This window comes from Sorex fumeus, unplaced genomic scaffold, assembly GCF_029834395.1.
Source record: "Sorex fumeus unplaced genomic scaffold, SorFum_2.1 ptg000026l, whole genome shotgun sequence".
NCBI classification, from domain to species: Eukaryota; Metazoa; Chordata; class Mammalia; order Eulipotyphla; family Soricidae; genus Sorex; species Sorex fumeus.
Window position 1 is genome coordinate 8,158,620 of NW_026606083.1, and position 18,480 is coordinate 8,177,099.

Genomic DNA, 18,480 nt, shown 5'->3' on the forward strand with positions numbered 1-18,480 from the left:
GGCAGACAGCATCTCCGGGAGGGTTCCTGTGCTAGGCTGTGTTCCTGCCCAGCAGGGTTAGTGTGTGCCTGCTGGTTTGTACAGATCAGACCCACAGCCTCCTCGTCCATCCCCAGCTCCTGGGTACTGGAAGATGCCAGGCACCCCTTTTCCTAGGGTGCATACACACACCCCCCCCAGCAGGAGTTCAGGGTCTCCACACCCCTGGGACCCTCCTCCCTCACTCTCTGCCCTTTAGGGTAAGCTTTTTTTGCCAGTTTTATTGGCTTCTGGCCATCAGCACTTCTGCTGCCTCTCTTTCCTTCAAGGTTCTGCCTCTGTAAGGTGAGGACGTGTTTCTGAGGCATTGGCTGAGCCAGCAGCCAGGGCAGAGTAATCGCTGTTTCTGTCCAACTCAGAAAATGCAGTTTTCCCAGCACACGGCCAGAGGAGCTGTGACTGGCCACAGATCTGCAGGGTTTGGGGTGTGTCCCCGGGCCTTTAGATTCCACAGTGGCTGACTGCTTGGGTTTAAACTTGTCTCAAATCCTCGTGGGGCCATTCAGAGAGATCCTTCTTGTGCCTGGCTAGCGAGTAATACCTGCTGAGGGTTCTCACAGAATTAAGATGCGGCACGCTGGACAGCCAGCAGAGTGTTAGCAATACCTTTGCAGGATTTTTTATCTAGAAAAGTTCCTTCTGCCAAGAAGCAAAGGTGGCAGCTTCCATGTTTTTCTGCCTGACTATTCTTCCTCTGTCCCTGTGGCCATAAAGAAGCAGAGAGGAAATGCTCTCAATGACCAGGCCTCAGAACTCAACAAGACTCTGACCCCTGCTTCCATTTCTAAATGCCTCTCAGCATTGTCTTTCTATGGGCCCTGCAGGGCATAGTAAGAGTTTGTGTGTGTCTTTCCCGGACACCACTCTAGCTCGGGCCCAACAGGGAGTGTTACCCTCACAGACATGAGACGCTAGTCATTGGCATGCAGAGTCCCGTCTCCACATGCGTTCCCTAGAGCTTGCTGGACCAGCAGCCCCTCGGACAGACTCTGTTCTGCACACCACCTGGGGAGCTGAGAATTGCTCCGACCTGTCCCCCCACTACCTGGCTGGGGGCAAAACGGGCCCTGCCGCATCTGAGTTGATGACTGAGAGAGGCTGAGCCGTGTGTCCAGCTCTGGTGTCTAGAGAGAGAGGTGGTGCAGTTAGGAAAGCCCATAGCCCTGAGTTCCAGTCCTGATGTTCTTAGGGGTAGCCCCAGGCACAACCAGGGGGGAGGGCAGCTGATGCTGTGAAAGTGCCCACTACACTTGGTGACCACGTGGGTTCAGGCTGGCCCGGAAGCCAGGGTGTTAGTTTCCTTTTTCGGGGAGCACCAGGCCTCAGTCAGAGGTCAGGTGTGCTCCATGGACCCAGGGCCTGGGGCGCAGGAAGCCTGAGCCTCCGCCCCCACCCACCCCAGGCTGGCCACTAAGGTGCAGGACACGCTTCGAGCAGTTGAAGGTGTTTTAGGCAAATGTTCACATGTGTGATGGATGTTGTTCTGGCATGATGTCGTTCATATGAAACAGGACTGTCATGGGACTCCTGTCCAAAACTTCTTCCTAAGGTTTCTCTCAGAACCTTCCACGCTTTGTGGAAGGACAAGTGAGATGTAAGTGAGGAGAAAGTGAGATGTAAGTGAGGAGAAAGTGAGATGTAAGTGAGGAGACTTCTTTCTTGCGGCACAACTGACAGGGGTGCATGTAAGCTGCAGGAGAGGGACCAGAACCCACCTGCTGACTAGGAAAGTTTCCTGCTCTCACCCAGTGGTGGCCTGGCAGTGAGCACAGCCTGTCCTGGCCTGCCTCTCCAGGCGTCTGGCCGCAGCTCAGCGCTCTTGCACCTCTGCCTCCCTGCCCCTCAGTGCCAGGCTCAGGGTGGTGGCATCCTGGGCGCTGCCTTCCCGCCTTCTCTTCAGGCCCTGGGGCAGCCCTGAGTAAAGGCCCCGCTCCAGGCCAGGGGAGGCCCCGGCAACTCGGCGTCGGCCTGCCCACACACCTACATGGGGCTGTGATTTGTTGGTGAGGAAAGAATCGCTGCCCGGGACCCATCCAGTTCGCACGTTCCAGAGCCACAAGCTGCCTCTCAGCACCTGCCCAAGGTGGGCACTGCAGGCCTGACCTAGCTACCCACCATGCCCCGCTGCCCTGAGCTCTTTGTGGAGACCATGGCCCAGAGGCGGCGAGGCCCTGAGAGCCACCCTCACCCACGGGCCTGTCCGAGTGACCGTGTTTGCTTTCTCGTGCTGAGGGCTCCTCAGTTGACTAGGCCAGTCACGTGGGAATGACCACTGAGAGCCCACAGCCCCTCAGGCTCCTGTCGCGGGCACAGGCGGGCCTGGAGCATGCAGTGTTGATGTGCCCCAGCCCCTCACATCGCCTCTCTCCGTCTTCCAGCCACTAGAAACCTTTTCTTCTCCAGAGAATGAGAGCGAGTTCTCCCGCTCCTGATCAGTGCCTCTGACAAAAGATGGTCATCATTTTCCTGGTTTTTTTTTTTTTTAATTTTGGGGCCACACCTGGCAGTGCTTAGGGCTAACTCCTGGCTCTGTGTTCAGGGATCACCTGGTATTGGCCAGGGGACCAAACCTGGCTGTGCTGCACGGGAGGCCAGTGCCCTAGCCACTGTACTGTGGCTCTAGCCCCTCGTTCTCCTTTTTCATTTAGCACCATATTGTTTCCAGCCTTTTCTCATTAGCTCTCGTAATTAAGTGGAGAAATGAAGGGCTCCTGGTCAACAATGGACCAGTTAAAGGGGGCCTCTCCCTTGCCTTACCTGCTCCCGAGGAAAGCAGGAATGCAGGATTCCAGGTCCACCCCACTTCCTCGCCTGCAACCTCCTTACGCTGCTGGTTTTATAGATCTTCTCCCTCTGCCTTTTTGATTTTCCCAAAGCTTCTGGGACTATGCGTCTGCAGGACCTTAATTGCTAAGAAAGCCCAAGGAAGCCAGTTGACCTAGTTCAGCTTCCTAAATGTTAGTCTATTAAATTCAGCTTTTCATCAATAGTTCGGGGGCTTCTTCTCCCACATTAGCATAGATGAGAATCTGAATGGCTTGGCACACATGTGTGTGTTGGGTATTTTGGGGTGTGTGTGTGTGTGTGTGTGTGTGTGATGAAAGAAGTTTAACATTAAAAAATAAAAACTTGGCCAGATTATATTGACAAAGCTGCCCATTACCTTTGCAGAAAGTCCGTGTCAGAAGATAAACTTTAAAGCTGGAATGCATGAAAGAGTTCCAAGATAGAATTTAAATTTAAACTGATTCTTTAGAGATAAGCTTTTTAAAAATCCACCTCTTTGCTTCAAGTCAGGATTTTAAAAATAAATTTCTCCTTTAAATCTCTTGAGCGATTTTCATTTTTTGCAAGGCCGCACTGCTGGTGTCCTGGAAAAATGGAGAGTGAGAGCTTTATCAGTTGGTGCCCTGAGGTATGTGGCAAAGAAGCTAAATCCTTGAAGATTAGCAAAAAAAATGCAGCACATGGCAATAAGGGGCTTAGATGAGTACTAGTATTAGTTCAGGTGAAAGAAGTATTGCTTATACATAAAACTGGACAAATCCACTGACAATGTATTTTTAGTTAGCTACAAAGGAGCCTTCTATTACTGGACTTTGCTTCTTTGGTGAATCGGGAAGCTTAGTAATCCACTGTAAATGCTCTTCTGCGTGGCCCAGCCCTCAGCCTCCTCCAAAAGTGTGCTGTTCTTTTATTTTAACCCCTGGAAGCTCGAGGTGGCCCCAGAGTGTGACTGCGTTGGTCCTACCATTGACGAAACCAAGTTGCTCTTGTGTCTCCTACAAGCAGGAAGGAGAGCTGAGGAGTGATGCTCAAGTGTGGGACAGGCTGTGTGTTAGCAGGTCCAGGGAGAGCGACTCGAGGCAGGAGGCTGGTGAGACACCCGTATCTAGAAGTTGTCTTTTCTCTCGCTGTGCACTTCACATCCTGATAGATTCTTTTTCTCTGCTGGCCTTACTTTGTATCTGTCGGATCAATCTGATGTCGCACCTGGAAAAACGAGGCTAAGGTTGTTAAGTATTTACAGGCAGGGTTACCACATGCCCGTTTCCTGGGACAGTACTAGCCTGTACCTGCGCCTGGTAGAATTCACGCCCCACCTCTCACAGATGTTGTCATCTAAAGTCAGTCCTAGTCAGACTCGAGCTCAGGGAGCACTTTGGATTGTTCATGGTCCAGAGATAGCTCAACGGGCTGAGTGCAGGCTTTGCATGTGAGAGGCCTGACCTCTGAACCCGGCATTTCTGGGATGATCTTCCCCCCGGAAAGGGTGCCTTCAAAAAAAACAAAAACAAAAATACAACATACCCTATTACCTTTGTTTGTAGTGAGGCCCAGCTAAACCATGTCTCGATTCTTTGGCCATGCCAGGCCATTTAAGACAGTGTCAAAAATCTAATGCATTTAGTTGAATAGAAGTGAGGCCAAAGTTTATCTCTGTTTCCATATAAACCAGTTAACCTTCCGCAGAGCAGAATATATTTTGCAGCCGACCCGAGCCATCACAAGCATGTGGCACTCATAAATGACATTGGCAAAGCACGACCAGCTCCCTGCAGGCATCTGCATTAGTGGAGCGAAGCGTTCGGGGTGTGGCACAGGGCAGGGGGCCTAGTGTCCGTGGTCTAACTGAGCGCTTGAGCAGCTCTCTGAGCCCTAACTGTGATGGCCTAAGACCTCCTGCCATAGCAGCAAGAGCCATGGCGGTCACCTGAGGAATGGCCGTGGAACACTGTGTGTGCATGATGGTTTGTGTGGTGCAGATTGAAGCAGGACAGCCGTCAGGGGAAAGCATCATGTAAAAAGGAGCATCCAGAGATAGAGCAGATGGTTTGAGTTTGGGCGTTGGGTTTTTTTTGGGGGGGGTTGTTTGTTTTGTTTTAGGGCCGTACTCAGCGATGCTCAGAGGTTACTCCTGGCTCTGTACTCAGGAATTGCTCCTGGCAGTGCTTGGGGGACCTTATGGGAAGCCGGGCATTGAACCCGTGTTGGCTGTGTGCAAGGCAAATGCACTACCTGCTGCACTATCACTCCGACCCCAGACAGCTTTAATTTTGAAGGAGGAATTTTCCTCTCAATACCTTTTCATTTACAAATATGTCATCCTAACCTTTCTCAGAGCTGAGGATATACAGAACTTCATGTACTCTTGCATTCTTCTGAATCAAAAAAGAAATAAGGAACCTACTGGGTGTGGGTCTGGCTGTTCGTGTGGCCTTAGAGCAGAGAAGGGAAAGGACACTGGAAAGAAAGGAAGGTGCTGCTCCAAATAGGACCCGGTGCCCATCAAGCAGAAGCCGTGCCAACTGCCCTACATGTTTATTAGCGAACCCCACGGAGAGTGTGTGCAGAAGAGCCATCACAAAGCCTGGCGGGAAGCACGTGCCTGGGAATGTTTATTTGCCTTGGATACGCGTGTTAATCCACCCACGGACAACACAGGTGGGGAGAGGGTGGCTGACGTCATGGACGCCCCACGGGGTTTGGAGATTGTTTAGACGTGGAGCTCTGTTCATCAGAGAGGGGAGACTGAACCTCTCCCCCACAGTGAGGGACTCTAGGTCTTGCTCTATTCCTGCTCCAGGGACCATGAGGGAAGCCCCTAGCCTATTGGAACCAAAGAACTGAGCCAAGAACGGTGGCATCTGCCGAGAGGGAGTGAGCCAGGGGGGCCGGCAGGGCAGTGGATAGCTGAGCACTTTCATAGCTGCTCAGGAGCTCCTGAGTTGGAGAGGCTGGAGGGAAGTAAGCAGACTGATGGGGGAACTTCTGAGCCGAGTGTGTAGGGAGGGATCCAGTCTAGTACCTGGCCACCACGCCATTCGCTCAGTGGGGTTTGACAGGCACTGGAGGAGAGGAAATTGTGGGTGTGGCCTGGGAGTGTCGAAGCTTGAAATCATTAATTCTGCTTAATGCCTTGAAGTGATCTTAGATGCTTGTATGTGTCAGACCCAGTGTTAGGCATGAGAAATAGCAGTCAGCAATCAGATACGGCACCGCCCACAGCTCCCTTGGTTGCTTACCCACCGGACCGCTGGCAGTGAAGGTGTGGGTGCTGTTGGAGTTTCAGCTGGAAGACGTTGACAGAATTCTTTCATTCTCCTTTTGGGTGCCTTTCCGTGCTGTGGAGAATAATTAAGTACTGGACAAATGATGGGACCATGTGAGGCAGGAGAGGCTGTTAATCAAATAAACCTTTATTGAGTATCTAGTTGTGTTTCAAGAGATTGGTTGGAACCATACTGCTTGATAGGAGATTTGATTGAAAAAGAAAACTCTGAGGGCCAGAAATACAGTCCAGCGGGTAGGCACTTGCCTCGCATGGGGATGACCCGGGTTCAAGCCCGAGTGATCCCTGAGCATAGCCATGTGCAGCTTCCAAAACAAAACTCTAGAAGGGAATGTTTGAAAACAGTAGATTGGATCACTGTGCAGTCTGTGATCATAGGGTAATACATACTGAGCTTTCTGTCCGCTCCCCGTTAGAACCACCATGTGTTCTATCATCACTGACTTCTTGAGCTAGAAATACATTAAGTCCATAGCTGGCAACTAGCTGGAGAGCAGAGTTGTCTCGAGCAGGTGAGCGGGGTATCCTGCGATACTTGGGATGTTCCAGCAGGGCTAGTCACCAACAGAGCCAGCAAGAATCCTGCTGTCAGGCTCCGGGCTAGATGTTTGGAGCCCGGCTTTTAGTAGGGCTCTTTGTTCACAAGACAATACTGTAGCATCTGAAAAAATAAGGACTGTGAGGATGGAGGCCCTCTAGCGACCTGCCTAATTCGCCTATTCCCTTTCTGACGGCTCAGGAGCTCCAATATTTGTGAGCGCTTCCATTTCGCCAGCAGCCATTACTTCACCATTGTCTCTTGTAGTATTTCAGATGTTTACATTCTCCACCCCAGAGCTCCCCAAGTGAGCAGCTTGACGCTGCACTTGTCTCTGGCATTTTGTTGTCTTATGTAGTACTGCAAATATAAGATGATCTCTGTCTCCAAGTCCCCTAAGAAGGTGTGTTTGTCTTGTAGCGTAAAGTCACTGCATTTCCCCCCTGTTTCTGTTAAGTCGATCAGAAACATTTGTTTGGTAAACATTTAAACCAATGATCTAGACGTTTTATTGGAAAATTTGAGCAATGAAAACCTAAGGTGTGAATTCAAAGTACGAAAAACTGTAGCAATCTCTGTTCTGTTCAAATCAAGGGGTCCAAGTTAACCCCGGGGCCCTTCAGGGCCTGGCTTCTGGTGTATTAACCACATCTGAGGCTTAAACTTGTTTATCAAGTCTGTGGAGATGGCCAAGTGGGAGAAGGGGTAGGAAGAACCTCTGTTGCAAAGAAAAGTTGTTAACTGTGCTGTGCCGATTCTGACAGATCAAAGTGGAGCCGGTTGCCCCCGCCCCGAGCCCTGTCATCCCCAGACTGACTCTCCGCGTCGGAGGCCAGGACAAGATGTAAGTACAAACATTTCTTAGTCGGGGGAGGCTGTCCCCTTTCCCCAGGAACGTAGGAGGAACCTGCCGTTAGCAGGACAGAGCATTTAGGACCCTGCTTCCGTTTGAGAGTTCTGCTGTGTGTTGGCTTCTTCCTCGGAGTATGGAATACTTTGCCTGCTTTTTCTCCTTTTCAAAGACCAGCCCTGGACAGTTACCTGGAAGTAAGAAACTCTGTGCTAGACGGATTCCCTGCATGTTCCCCGGTGCTATAAGTGTGCTTAGGCATCTGTCCTCTGTCACATGCCTGAGAAAGAACGGCTTCTCTTGACTCAGGAAGCCGTTTCATTCTCTGCCTCTAAATCGAGCCACTGCCGGGTGCAGGAGTGTGCGATCATCACATGGGCGCTCATTGCCTGCTTTGTGCTGAGGGTGGGTTGGACATGGACACCCACATTTGCTGTGGTTTTGTCCCAACTGCCGTGGGACCTTTCCGGCGGTCAGGCCTCTGTGCTCTTCTGTGATCCCAGGAAAATGATAAAACATAGTTTTGTTTTTGGATTACACTGAAAAGCCTTTCTTCCTACTCTGAAAACATGCCCTGTGTCTGTGGATGACTCTTACAGCCGAGGGACAGGCTCACGGCCTTTTGTGTGAGTTTGTTCCTTCTGATGGCCTAGAAAATGGAGAGGTCTGCATTGCAGAGACTCAGGGTGGGAACATGGTTGGCACAGGGCTGAGCCCTCCCATCACCCCACTGGACTGGGCGGCTGAGAGTCACCAGGAGTGTCCCCAGACCTCTGGCGCCATTTGGGCAGCCCCAGAACAACAAAGTAGATAGAAAATAACGAGTGTCCAATGTTAGAGAAATCATGCCACGTAGATGTTTCCAAAAGTGTAGTATTTTATAGCATAGACATTTTCAGATATTTTAGGTAAAGGACCCTCACATATGACAGCTCATTTTTGGACCAAACCCAAATGCAAGAAAATACTTTAAATGGGATTAATTATAGTTAAAGAGGAGTAAAGTAAGTGAGCTATTTTACATTTTAAGTTAGGATGAACGAGAAAAAAAGAATCCACATTAGTGGTCGTGGGGATTTGGAGAAACTGTAGCTCAGCCAAGGGCCAGTTCTGAGGTAAGCACACGGCGCACTGCTGTTTGTGGCTCCCAAGTGGAACGGGTGAGAAAGTGGATGCATAGCCACGCGTTTGTGAGAAACGGCCATCCTACCTGAGTGAGAGCAGCCTCAGGAGCAGCATCCAGAACCCTGGTTCCTCGAGGGGCGGCAGGCAGGGCAGAGGCCGGGACTGCCTTTGCCCCCCATCCCCTGTGAGCATGTGGGGTCCCGCTGGTCAGGGCGCATAACCTGGAGGGGGGCTTTTTTACTGCTGGAGAACAGGCAGAGAAGAATCTTTTGAAATTAGGGGCAAAGAAAAGGCTTTTCCGGGTTTCTTCCTCTCGTGGAAGGCTCTGGCTCCAAAGCTGGGAGCCTCCGCTGTTCTTTACTCTTGCTCCTGGCAGCAGAGGGCCTTGTTCCTGCCTCCATTTACCACGGCTGAGAGCAGAGGGAGTTGTCCCCTGTCCCCTGGAGCCGGCCAGCGATGCGGCCTCTCAGGGGCCACAGGACAGTGCTCTCCATCTGTTCTTTCTCAGTTTAAGATTTGGTTTCTATGTCCAGCCAGATGATGAAAGCAGTGTGTCCCCCCCCCACCCTCTCCAGCCAGCCTGACAGTGTTTACGAAGCACTTCACTTCTGAGAGAGAGAGAAAGAGAGAGAGAGAGAGAGAGAGAGAGAGAGAGAGAGAGAGAGAAGGGAGGGAGCGGGGGGGGGCAGAGAGAGGGGACAGAAGTGGAGAAGGAGGAGGGAGAGGTGAGAAGGGGGAGAGAGGGAGAGGTGGGGTCTGCAGGGCTGCACATCCTCAGGACTCGGCCACTCTTGTCCCGTCTGCCCTCTGCTGTGGCCCCAATGGGCCTCAGTGGTGGCTGGTTCTTTATGCTCAGAAGCCTGGCAGGGCCCATCCTTGGCATCTACCCTCTGCCTCCATCAGGCCCCCAGGTTGATTTTGTTCCTCAGTGGCCAGGGTCTTATTAGTTCACTTGGGTGGCCAGGTGACCTTATGGTCAAAGAAGTGGGTGCTGCCTGACTTGGGCACATGCCCAGTCCAGGAGGGACTTTCTCACAGACTAGGGGCTGTCAGGGTTTGTGTTTCTGGAACAGGCTTCAGGACAGAGCTGAGAAACCTGCAGGTGAGAAGTCCCTGCTGAGCTCCGGAGCACTGTCCTCTGGTCTGAGAGAGCTGAGCATTTCTTCTTCCTCTGTTCCCCGCTGGGGACCGAAACCTTGCACGGGCCTCACCTTCCCGGGAAGCTGGGGACCAGGAGCCATGGCCACAGGCCTTGAGGATGGCTGTGGAGGCTGCTGGGAGACCTCTCTGTGCTGCAGTGACAGGTGGCTTCCCCGGCAGCTGGTGTCCCTGTGGGGGTCCTTGACCTCCCTGCTTCGCCCAGAGACTCCCCTTCCACCTCCCCTTGACACGCTCCATCCTGCATGGATGAAGGTGTTATTTCGCACTCACCCACCTCTTTAGTGCCGGAGATGGTGCATCTCAGAGGAAGGCACATAGCGTCAGAAGTACTAGCGTTAGGGTTTGGGAGCTGCTTTCAGTACACAGTGAAGCAAGTGGAAAGATTATAATCAAAGCATTTCCATCTTACTTGTAAACAATTACAGCAGTTCCTACACGGACCAACATTAGAAGACTTGGGGAAATTTACTGGATTCCATTCTAATGCAATTAGAGCTAATTTTGTTCTTTAAATGAATAAAAGGTCAGCTAGTAAATCTAGCTTATCTTGAGTCCAGGCTTCAATAAATTGTTTTATTTAATTTGTTGTAAAAGATCTTATCCTTAATGGGCCTAGGTCTTATTAGTTCACTTAGGTTTTAAAATATTTATGACCACCTTTGTAGATATGATTTGAATGATAGTTGGGAAGTTTCTCTCCGCAGTGTTATCAGAGGCCCAGCTTGCCAGTCGAGTGACTCAGAAGGTCCCTGGGTCGCTCTCGCAAAGGCTGAGGCCAGCTTCTGGGGTGGGAGTGTCCGGCAGCTTTGGGACCCCTTCAGGATCAAAACGCTCCCACTCTGGGTGCTTAAAAAGAACATTTCCATCCTGCTGATGGAAGCACCAGGCCCTGTTGTGGGGCTGGCCTGAAGAAAAGTGCAGTTCTTCCCTGGCCAGGCCCGAGCCGCCTGGGAGCACTGGCCACAGCACAAGGACGCTCCCCGGGTCAGACTGGCCCCCTGCCTCTCTGCGGGCTGGCTGCTCCACACAGGGGGGACATGCGGTGAGCAGCTGGCCCTGCCCCTCAGGTCTCCTTCCAGCACCCACACTGCTTCCAGACTCCCGGTTAACCCAGGACTCCAGGGCATCGTTCCTTACCCTGGGGACCAGCTCTACCCAAACACCACCCATTTCCTTCCTTCCTTTTCTCTGCCCCTTCCAGGTTCCCTGGCTTCCACTGACCTTCTGTCCCCACCCACCTCCTCCCACCCCCAGACCTTCCTGCCTCCCTGGAGCAGAGAAAGGCCAGTGACGCCTTCCCATCCCCACTCAGCCCCTGTCCACTCACCGCTGTCCCCTTCCCAGCCCTCCCCTGGAGCTCTGGGCAGGGGCTCTGGGAAGGTGTCAGAGGGCTGCAGTCTTCCTGCTGCCCCTTGTCCCCTCTCCGCACTCATGGCCCTCCCTGACCTCGCCCTCTGCTCTTCTGTTCTTGCCTCGGGCCCACTTTCTTCCTCTCTCCCCTGCACTGTGCTCCCCACGTGCTGGTCTTCATGGCCAGCCTCCATCCGTAGGTGTGGCCCATGTACCCAGTGGCTTCAGAGCCAGCCTGCTCCCGGGTCCCCTCTGCTCCCGACCACCTTCCGGGAGACACCCCAGACTGCCCTGCCGCCTTTCAGTGGGTTGCTTGGGTTCGGGCCAGCCAGAGCATGCACCTGCCACCCGCTGCCTCAGCCCCAAGCTGGGTTTCTCCGTGAAAAGGAAGTCACCTTCCATCCTCATGTGTAGGCTCTTTATTCATTCAGATGTTGCCAGGTGAGAAACAGGACCGTTTAAAGCTTTGTAATGATGAGTTTGCCGAGTATTCATCCAGAAGATTCCATCAGTCCCGGCCTCCATGACAGTTGTAGAGAAGGAAGCAGCTGTGGGGGAGGAATCGCCGAGTCAGGGGCTGTGAAACACTCGGACTCGGCCCGAGTGAAACTGTTCTGAGTGGGCCCTGGGCACTTCTCCCATGGGCCCGGGGCTGGACTTCTGCAGGCCCTTCAGTCCACACTTGAGCGATCCACTGGGTTCCACTTCTACCCTCTGGCCTGGAAGTTACCGTTGCCTCCCCCCCCCCCATTTGCTCTTAGTGATTGTTTTTAATACGTCTTTTTGCAGAGACGAAGAACTGTTGGTCATTTGCTCTTGGTCTAGGTGTTCAGGCCCTTTGGGGCTCGCATGCTGACACACCGAGCATGATTGTCTGGGCCTCTCCTTGGAAGGGCCGTCCTACAGCTGCTGGATTTCCCTCTGGTTACTTCATGTCTTTGGTTTCCTTCTTTACGTAGGTCATGCCTGATTTAAGAGAAAATGTTTGCTACTTTATGTGTACTGGGACCCTGACAAGATAAAATGCTCCTCTTACGAGATGGTGTGGAATAGTCGAGAGGCATGAGCCCTGAGCTTGAAGAAATAAATCTGTTGCCAGCTGCGTGATGATTATACAAAAGCAGAGAGTTGGCCAGGGCGGGTCAGAGGACAGGGGAGTAACGATGGAGCATTAACCTGGAAGCGCTGCTCACGGTTGTCCGGACTGGAGACTGTCCCAGTGGGACTTTCAGACCCGATCCTCTCACACCTCATGTCTCCCCTGGGTGAATTCACCAATAGAGCCTGGTGGGAGCAGCCTGGACTGGTTTCCCAGCGTCCACCCGCATGCAGAGCTGTACCAGCCCACACTGGGGCCCACTGCCGGCCTCTGTGTCTTCAGTGGTGTGGCCAGCCTGGGGTTGACACTGGGGGCGCTGCTTCCAGGGAAAGCTCACAGGAATCCATCGTTTAGTTCGGTAACCATCAGATTAGGCTAAGTGACAAGAGTTGATCTCTTGATCCCTCCTCCCTCCCTCCCTCCCTCTCCCTCCCTCTCTCTCTCTCTCTCTCTCTCTCTCTCTCCCCCTCCCTCCCTCCCTCTCTCTTTTCCTCCCTTTTTCTCCCTCTCTTTCTCCCTTTCCCTCCCTCTCTCCTCCTCCCTCTTCCCTCTCTCTCCCTTTCTTTCTTCCTCCCTCTCTCCCCTCTCCCCCTCATTCTCTCTCTCTCTCTCTCTCTCTCTCTCTCTCTCTCTCTCTCTCCCATCTCTCTCCTTTTCTCCCTTTCTCTCATTCTCGCTGGGGATCCCATTGGCCACAAAAGATGGAGTGTGCTGTGGTGTCCGTGGTTGATACTCAGGAGCTAGTGGAGGGACAACACTGGGGTGGCTGCTGGGGCAGGCTGAGTGTCCTGTACGCTGTATGATGGTGCTGCCTCTGTAGGCTGTTTGCTGTGTTCTGAGTGATCCGTGCGCCGTCTCACTGAGCTGACTTTCGGCATTGCTTTCTTTGCTCTGAGTGAGGGGCCCATCTTTTATCAAAGAAAGAACCGGTCAGAAAGGGCAAACTTGGCATCAGACCCGAGTTCTGAAGTGCCGCCCGCTGACCTGATTCCTTTGCTCTGGCGTCACATAGAAGCCGCCTGAGGCCCAGGCAGTGGAAACATGTGAGGACGCGTCTGTGGGCCTGTCCCTTCAGATGCTCGCCTGGGGAGGGGCCGGACCCGAACTCAGGCCAGCATGGAGTGTGGCTAAGTCAAGAGCGGGCGGGAGTGAGTCTGGGGGCTCTTGAACCTGCCACCTCTGAGAGCTACCTCAGCTGAGTGTGGCTGGCCCATGGCCGCTGCAAGTCGGGGTGAGCCTGTGAGCTGTGGCGCGGGAGCTGTCTGCACGCGAGCAGGGGCCTGACCCGGTGCCATCCCTATTCCCCCATGTGGTCCCCTGAGCACAGCTCGCTGCGAGCCCTGAAGCCAGGGACTAGCAGAATGTGACTGTGCCCACCCCGCTAACTCTCCTCTCCTCTTGCCCACAGCGTCATCAGCAAAGTGGTTCCTGCACCCGAGGCTAAGGCGGCGCCCGCCCTGAACAGACCCAAGACGCCCCCACCGGCTCCCACGCCTACGCCCGCCCCGCTGCCCCTGCCCCTCCTGGCCCCAGCCGCTTCTCCTGCCTTGTTGCCGGCGCCGGCCCCCACCGTCTCAGGAGCTGCCCGAGCCCCAGTCCGGAGCGTGGTCACCGAGACGGTCAGCACCTACGTGGTACGTGTGCATGTCCTCAGAGGGTTAGCAGGGGTGAGCGTCCCAGGGCTCCTGAGGGATTCTCAGCGCCGGGGGCTCTTAGGGGGCTCCTGACCAGGAGTCAGTGTCAGGCTTTCAGACTAAAACAGGATTTTCATTGCTTCGGATTAAAAAGTACAGTCACATTATTTCTTTAGCCTCCTTAAATGACGTCACAGTCAGGCTCTTGTCTCATGCTCGGCCAACCCTGCTTTCATGCCTGATGCCCCATTTGATTCCCCTGAGCCCTGCTAGGAGTGCTCCATGAGCACAGATCCAGGAGTCAGCCCCAAGTGCACCACGGGGGTGTGACCCGAAAACGAAGAAAGGGAAGGTCAGAGCATTGTCTTGGTTTACACTGTTTGGGATTGTGACCGCACACTTCCCACACCGTCTCAGTGACAGCCTGAGAGGGGCCAGCCCCTGACTCTGCTGGCACAAGACTTGGGGTGGCGGATGATGAGACAGGCAGTCAGGCTCCTGGCCCTAGGCCTCTTCTCAGGGTGCCCACCCTCAGTGCACCAGCCGCCCTGAATCCTTGAGGTGGACCAGAGATGTACAGGGGTGCTGCAGGGTGGGCCCCATCTGGCCCGTGTGGGTGTTCACGGATGGAGCCCTCTTGGGCTGGAGTTTCCACGGATCACCTGACACTACTGGGATGCAGAGGAGGCAGGAGGCGAGACTGGAGCTGAGGAGCAGAGAGCTGTGGGTGGCTGCTAACATAGATGTGAAGCTGGTGGTGTGGACGCAGCAGCAGCTGACGGGATCCTGTGAGTGGGCCGGAGCGCACCAGGGGCTAAGCGTGCTGGCCGGGTTCAGTCCCCGCTCCACGTGGTCCCCTGAGCACTGCAGAAGTGACTGTCGAGCACCGCCAGGTGTGACCCCTGAACAGACCAGAAGGTCCACACACCTCGCAGTGGCCCATGGGCTTCAGGTGAGATCACCCTCACTGACAGGGAGGATCACACCAGCTCCAGGAGCTCATGTCCTGCCACTCCAGCGTGGCAAAGCCCTTTCTGTTGACCGGACTGCGTGTGGCCTTCGTGTCTGCCTCTGCATGGGCACAGCAGAGATCACCCACCCGCTGCCACAACTCAGCTCTGAGCCGTGTTTGGAAGCAAATGTTTTATGACTTAGGAACCCTTCCAGGAGCCCTAATTACGGCTGTCTTGGGCTCAGCCCAGAGCCTTGCTCTGCCCCCAGCTGTCCTGGCGTGGCCGCCCAGGCCCTCGTTTGCACAGGGCTACAGACGAGCGCAGCGCCCAGGTTTGTGGCCGACTCACGGCCCAATGCTCGGCCCCTTCACCTCCCGGTCCCTCCTGCATTCGCCCTTTACTGCTTGTACTTGCCTGAAAATGCCACTGAGGCAATGGAAAGTTACTTAGTAACAACTCTTTTATATCCTTGATCTTATCGCGGGGTCAGGAGCAGGGCTTGGCTAATCAGTAATGAGGGGACGCCTGCACGGTGGCCATGTGCATGTCCGGCTATGGTGGAGAGGGGAAGCAAGACAGAGCTTAGCTCAGCTTTCACGGGGATCCACCGGGCTCGCCCCAGCCCCTGGTCCCAGAGAGCTGACATGCCCACTGCAGTGCCCGGCACAGGTGCTCAGAAGCGCCGGTGACAACACACTAGGAGTTGACAGATTCATCGGGAAAGTCTTCCCTAGGAAGGCGGCCATGCTGCCCTTCACATGGTCCCGGGATAGTCAGAAACAGGTCAGAACGCCAAAAAAAAGCCAGGGGTCTACACATCCACCTTTAGCTGAGTTTGCTGGTTTTAAGGTCACAACATAAAATAAGCTTTTGGGAAGGGGGACACACACCTGACTACGAGCTCAAGGCTGACTCCTTGCTCAGTGCTCAGGGATGATTCCTGGCTCTGTGCTCAGGGACCCCTCCTGACTGTGCTCAGGCTCACTCCTGACTCTACCCAGGGCTCCGTTCTGGCTCTGTGCTCAGGGGTCCCTCCTGACCAGGCTGGGGGGGAATCCTATGGTTTGCCGGGGATCGAACCCAGTGCACGCAAGGCCAGCCCCCTGCCTGCTGGAGTCCCTCCCCATAGGATAAGTGTGTTTATCCTGCTCTCATTCTGCTCCTTTCCCCATGTGCCTTCCGCTCTCCTGACCCCTCACAAATGCAGATCCGAGACGAGTGGGGGAACCAGATCTGGATCTGCCCTGGGTGTAACAAGCCTGATGACGGGAGCCCCATGATCGGCTGCGACGACTGTGACGACTGGTACCACTGGTGAGTGCCTGCCCCAGGCTCTGGCCTGCCTGTCTTGCATGTTCCATAGTTTTCTGGTCGAAGTACCACGCTTAGCAGTGACCCAGAGAAGCATGTTGGGGGCTGCGTACTCCCAAGACTGAGGGCGACCGCTCTGCCGGGAGAGGCCCACCCAGTGCTTTGCCATCCCGATCAGGCTGGGAAAGCCTCGTGCTGTGCCTCTGGGAAGGGGGACGGGCCGGCATGCGGTAGACCTGAGAGCAGCTGCTGGCAGTCAGTGCACAAGTGTGTTCAGGGCTAACATATGTGGGACCGGTGCGTGCGTGTCTGGGGCTGACACCATCTCTCTGCCTCCAGGCCCTGTGTTGGGATCACGGCGGCGCCCCCAGAAGAAATGCAGTGGTTCTGCCCCAAGTGTGCCAACAAGAAGAAGGACAAAAAGCACAAGAAGAGGAAACATCGGGCTCACTGACAGCCATGGCATCCACCGTTCTCTGCTGAGCGCCCCTGGGATACTGGGACAAGCATTGTAATAAGACCCCAGCCCGCCCGCCCAGCGCCCTTACTCTCCAGGGCCTTTTCAGGAAGGTGCTAGAGAGAGAGAGAGAGAGAGAGGGCATGGGAGCTGCTGGGACTGGAATCCAAGGATGAGCTTGTTAGTCTGTAGACAGTTTCCAGCCTCTCTTCCTTGGTAGTGAGATAGCGACAGAACAGAAAGCTCCAGTTGGAGGGTCAGTGAATATTTTTGTGATGAAAATATATGAAACTCCCCCCGCCCCCAGCCCCTCTTTTTAGTACTAACCTGTAAAATGTTCAAGCTTTTGTGAGATACCTTCTATTTTTTAAGAAAAAGGTTTCTATCATGTCCCGTGTGCTTCTGTGCAGGTCATTTTGTTGGCCCTATGTGTTTCCTGTCTCTGTTGCGTTCTGGCTCTGCCCCCTCTGTGCTGGGGCACTCCCATTCAGACATTTCATCAACATGTATAAAACCTTCCAACTAGGCTCGTCCTCCCTATGTAAATAATAAATATTTATGAAATAGCTATTTTTAAATTTTTTATCGTGTTTAATTCTGGCAGTCTCTGAAATCCACGGTGATTTCGGCCATGTCTGTAATTACTACTGTAACAAGAGCAAAGAGGCCAGAAAACAAGGCAGAGTGGAGAGCAGTGGGCTGCCCAGGCCCGGCCCGCCCATCACTGACCTCTTGGGGGACAGAGCCCAGCAGTTAGAAGGAGAACAGGCAGTTTAGTCCCAGAGTTTATGATTTGAAATTGTTTCTGTTACCTGTTTGTTTCTGTAAATTTCTTTGACTTTCTTCTTGTTAAAAGGACATGTAGATTCCCCAAAAGTAAGAACAAAAAAAAAATATGCTGTAGCATTTTGTGTTTATATTGTTTTATTTCTGCAAACCTGTTGTTCATTGATATTGTGGTTTAAGGCTGAAATGAAGTATATTATGAATTTTTTTAAGAAAACTCATCAAATTTCAGGGTATCACAAACTTTATTATATTACTATACTGCCCACTATTTATTAATATGTTATAGATGTCTGAGAGATAAACCAAATATTTTATTTTTAATGTAAAACATCAAATTTAATTTTATTAGCATATTTTAGCAACTTTGGAATAAATATGGACTTTTACTTGATTCTGAAATAACCCCAGTTTGGGCCCGTGTAATAGATAATCTTGAATACCAGAATATGGGCTTCGACCCTCATACACATATATTAATAGAAATTGTGATTTTTTAATGCCAAGTAAATTGATATTAGTATATGAATTAGTCCTATTTTAAAACATTATTTGGTTAGAGAAATGAGGTCTTCTGCCATGAATGTCAAATTGCCGATCGGTGGGCCGGGCGGCCTTCCCCATGCGGGTTTCCTCAGCGCCCTCCTGCTTCTAGAAGCCAAAAGTTTTCTATCCCCACAAAGAAACAGAGCATCTGTGTTGAGATACTGTGGTTTGTTTTCTTCATTCGAGATCATTCTAATACTTTATACAATATTTCCACATGCACAGGTATGCCCATCAGTGCTTTTTGGAGAGGAATGCAGGGTGGGGGAAGGTACGAAATAAAGATCATTGGCTATGTCGTCGTGGCTTTTCCATTTTCTTTCTTTAGGGTTTAGCTCCCTGAGGCATGGCCGATGGGTCTAAGTGGTCACGTCCAGGCGCCGGCCCTGCCGCTCCTTCCCGGCCGGACTGGGCACGTCCCAGGGCCTGTGCCCCCAGCCTGCCGTCTGAGGGAATTTCAATCAGTTTGTTGTCCCTGCTATTTCATGGTTGCTTTCCTAAATCCAGTTCATGGATTTATAAATGGCCTTTGCAATAATAAAACCAAAGAATCATTTT

General features: G+C 52.8%; 1 protein-coding gene across 1 annotated transcript in view; it reads left to right on the forward strand.

Moving 5' to 3' along the window:
* Positions 1 to 18,221, forward strand: part of TAF3 (TATA-box binding protein associated factor 3) — a 77,968-nt gene extending 59,747 nt beyond the window's left edge. Inside the window, exons 4-7 of the mRNA XM_056114600.1 lie at positions 7,415 to 7,494; positions 13,644 to 13,869; positions 16,030 to 16,136; positions 16,473 to 18,221. Of these exons, the coding sequence (XP_055970575.1) occupies positions 7,415 to 7,494; positions 13,644 to 13,869; positions 16,030 to 16,136; positions 16,473 to 16,587 (528 nt within the window). The 3' untranslated portion in view covers positions 16,588 to 18,221. The remainder of the gene's footprint in view (positions 1 to 7,414; positions 7,495 to 13,643; positions 13,870 to 16,029; positions 16,137 to 16,472) is intronic.
* Positions 18,222 to 18,480: the final 259 nt, after the last annotated feature.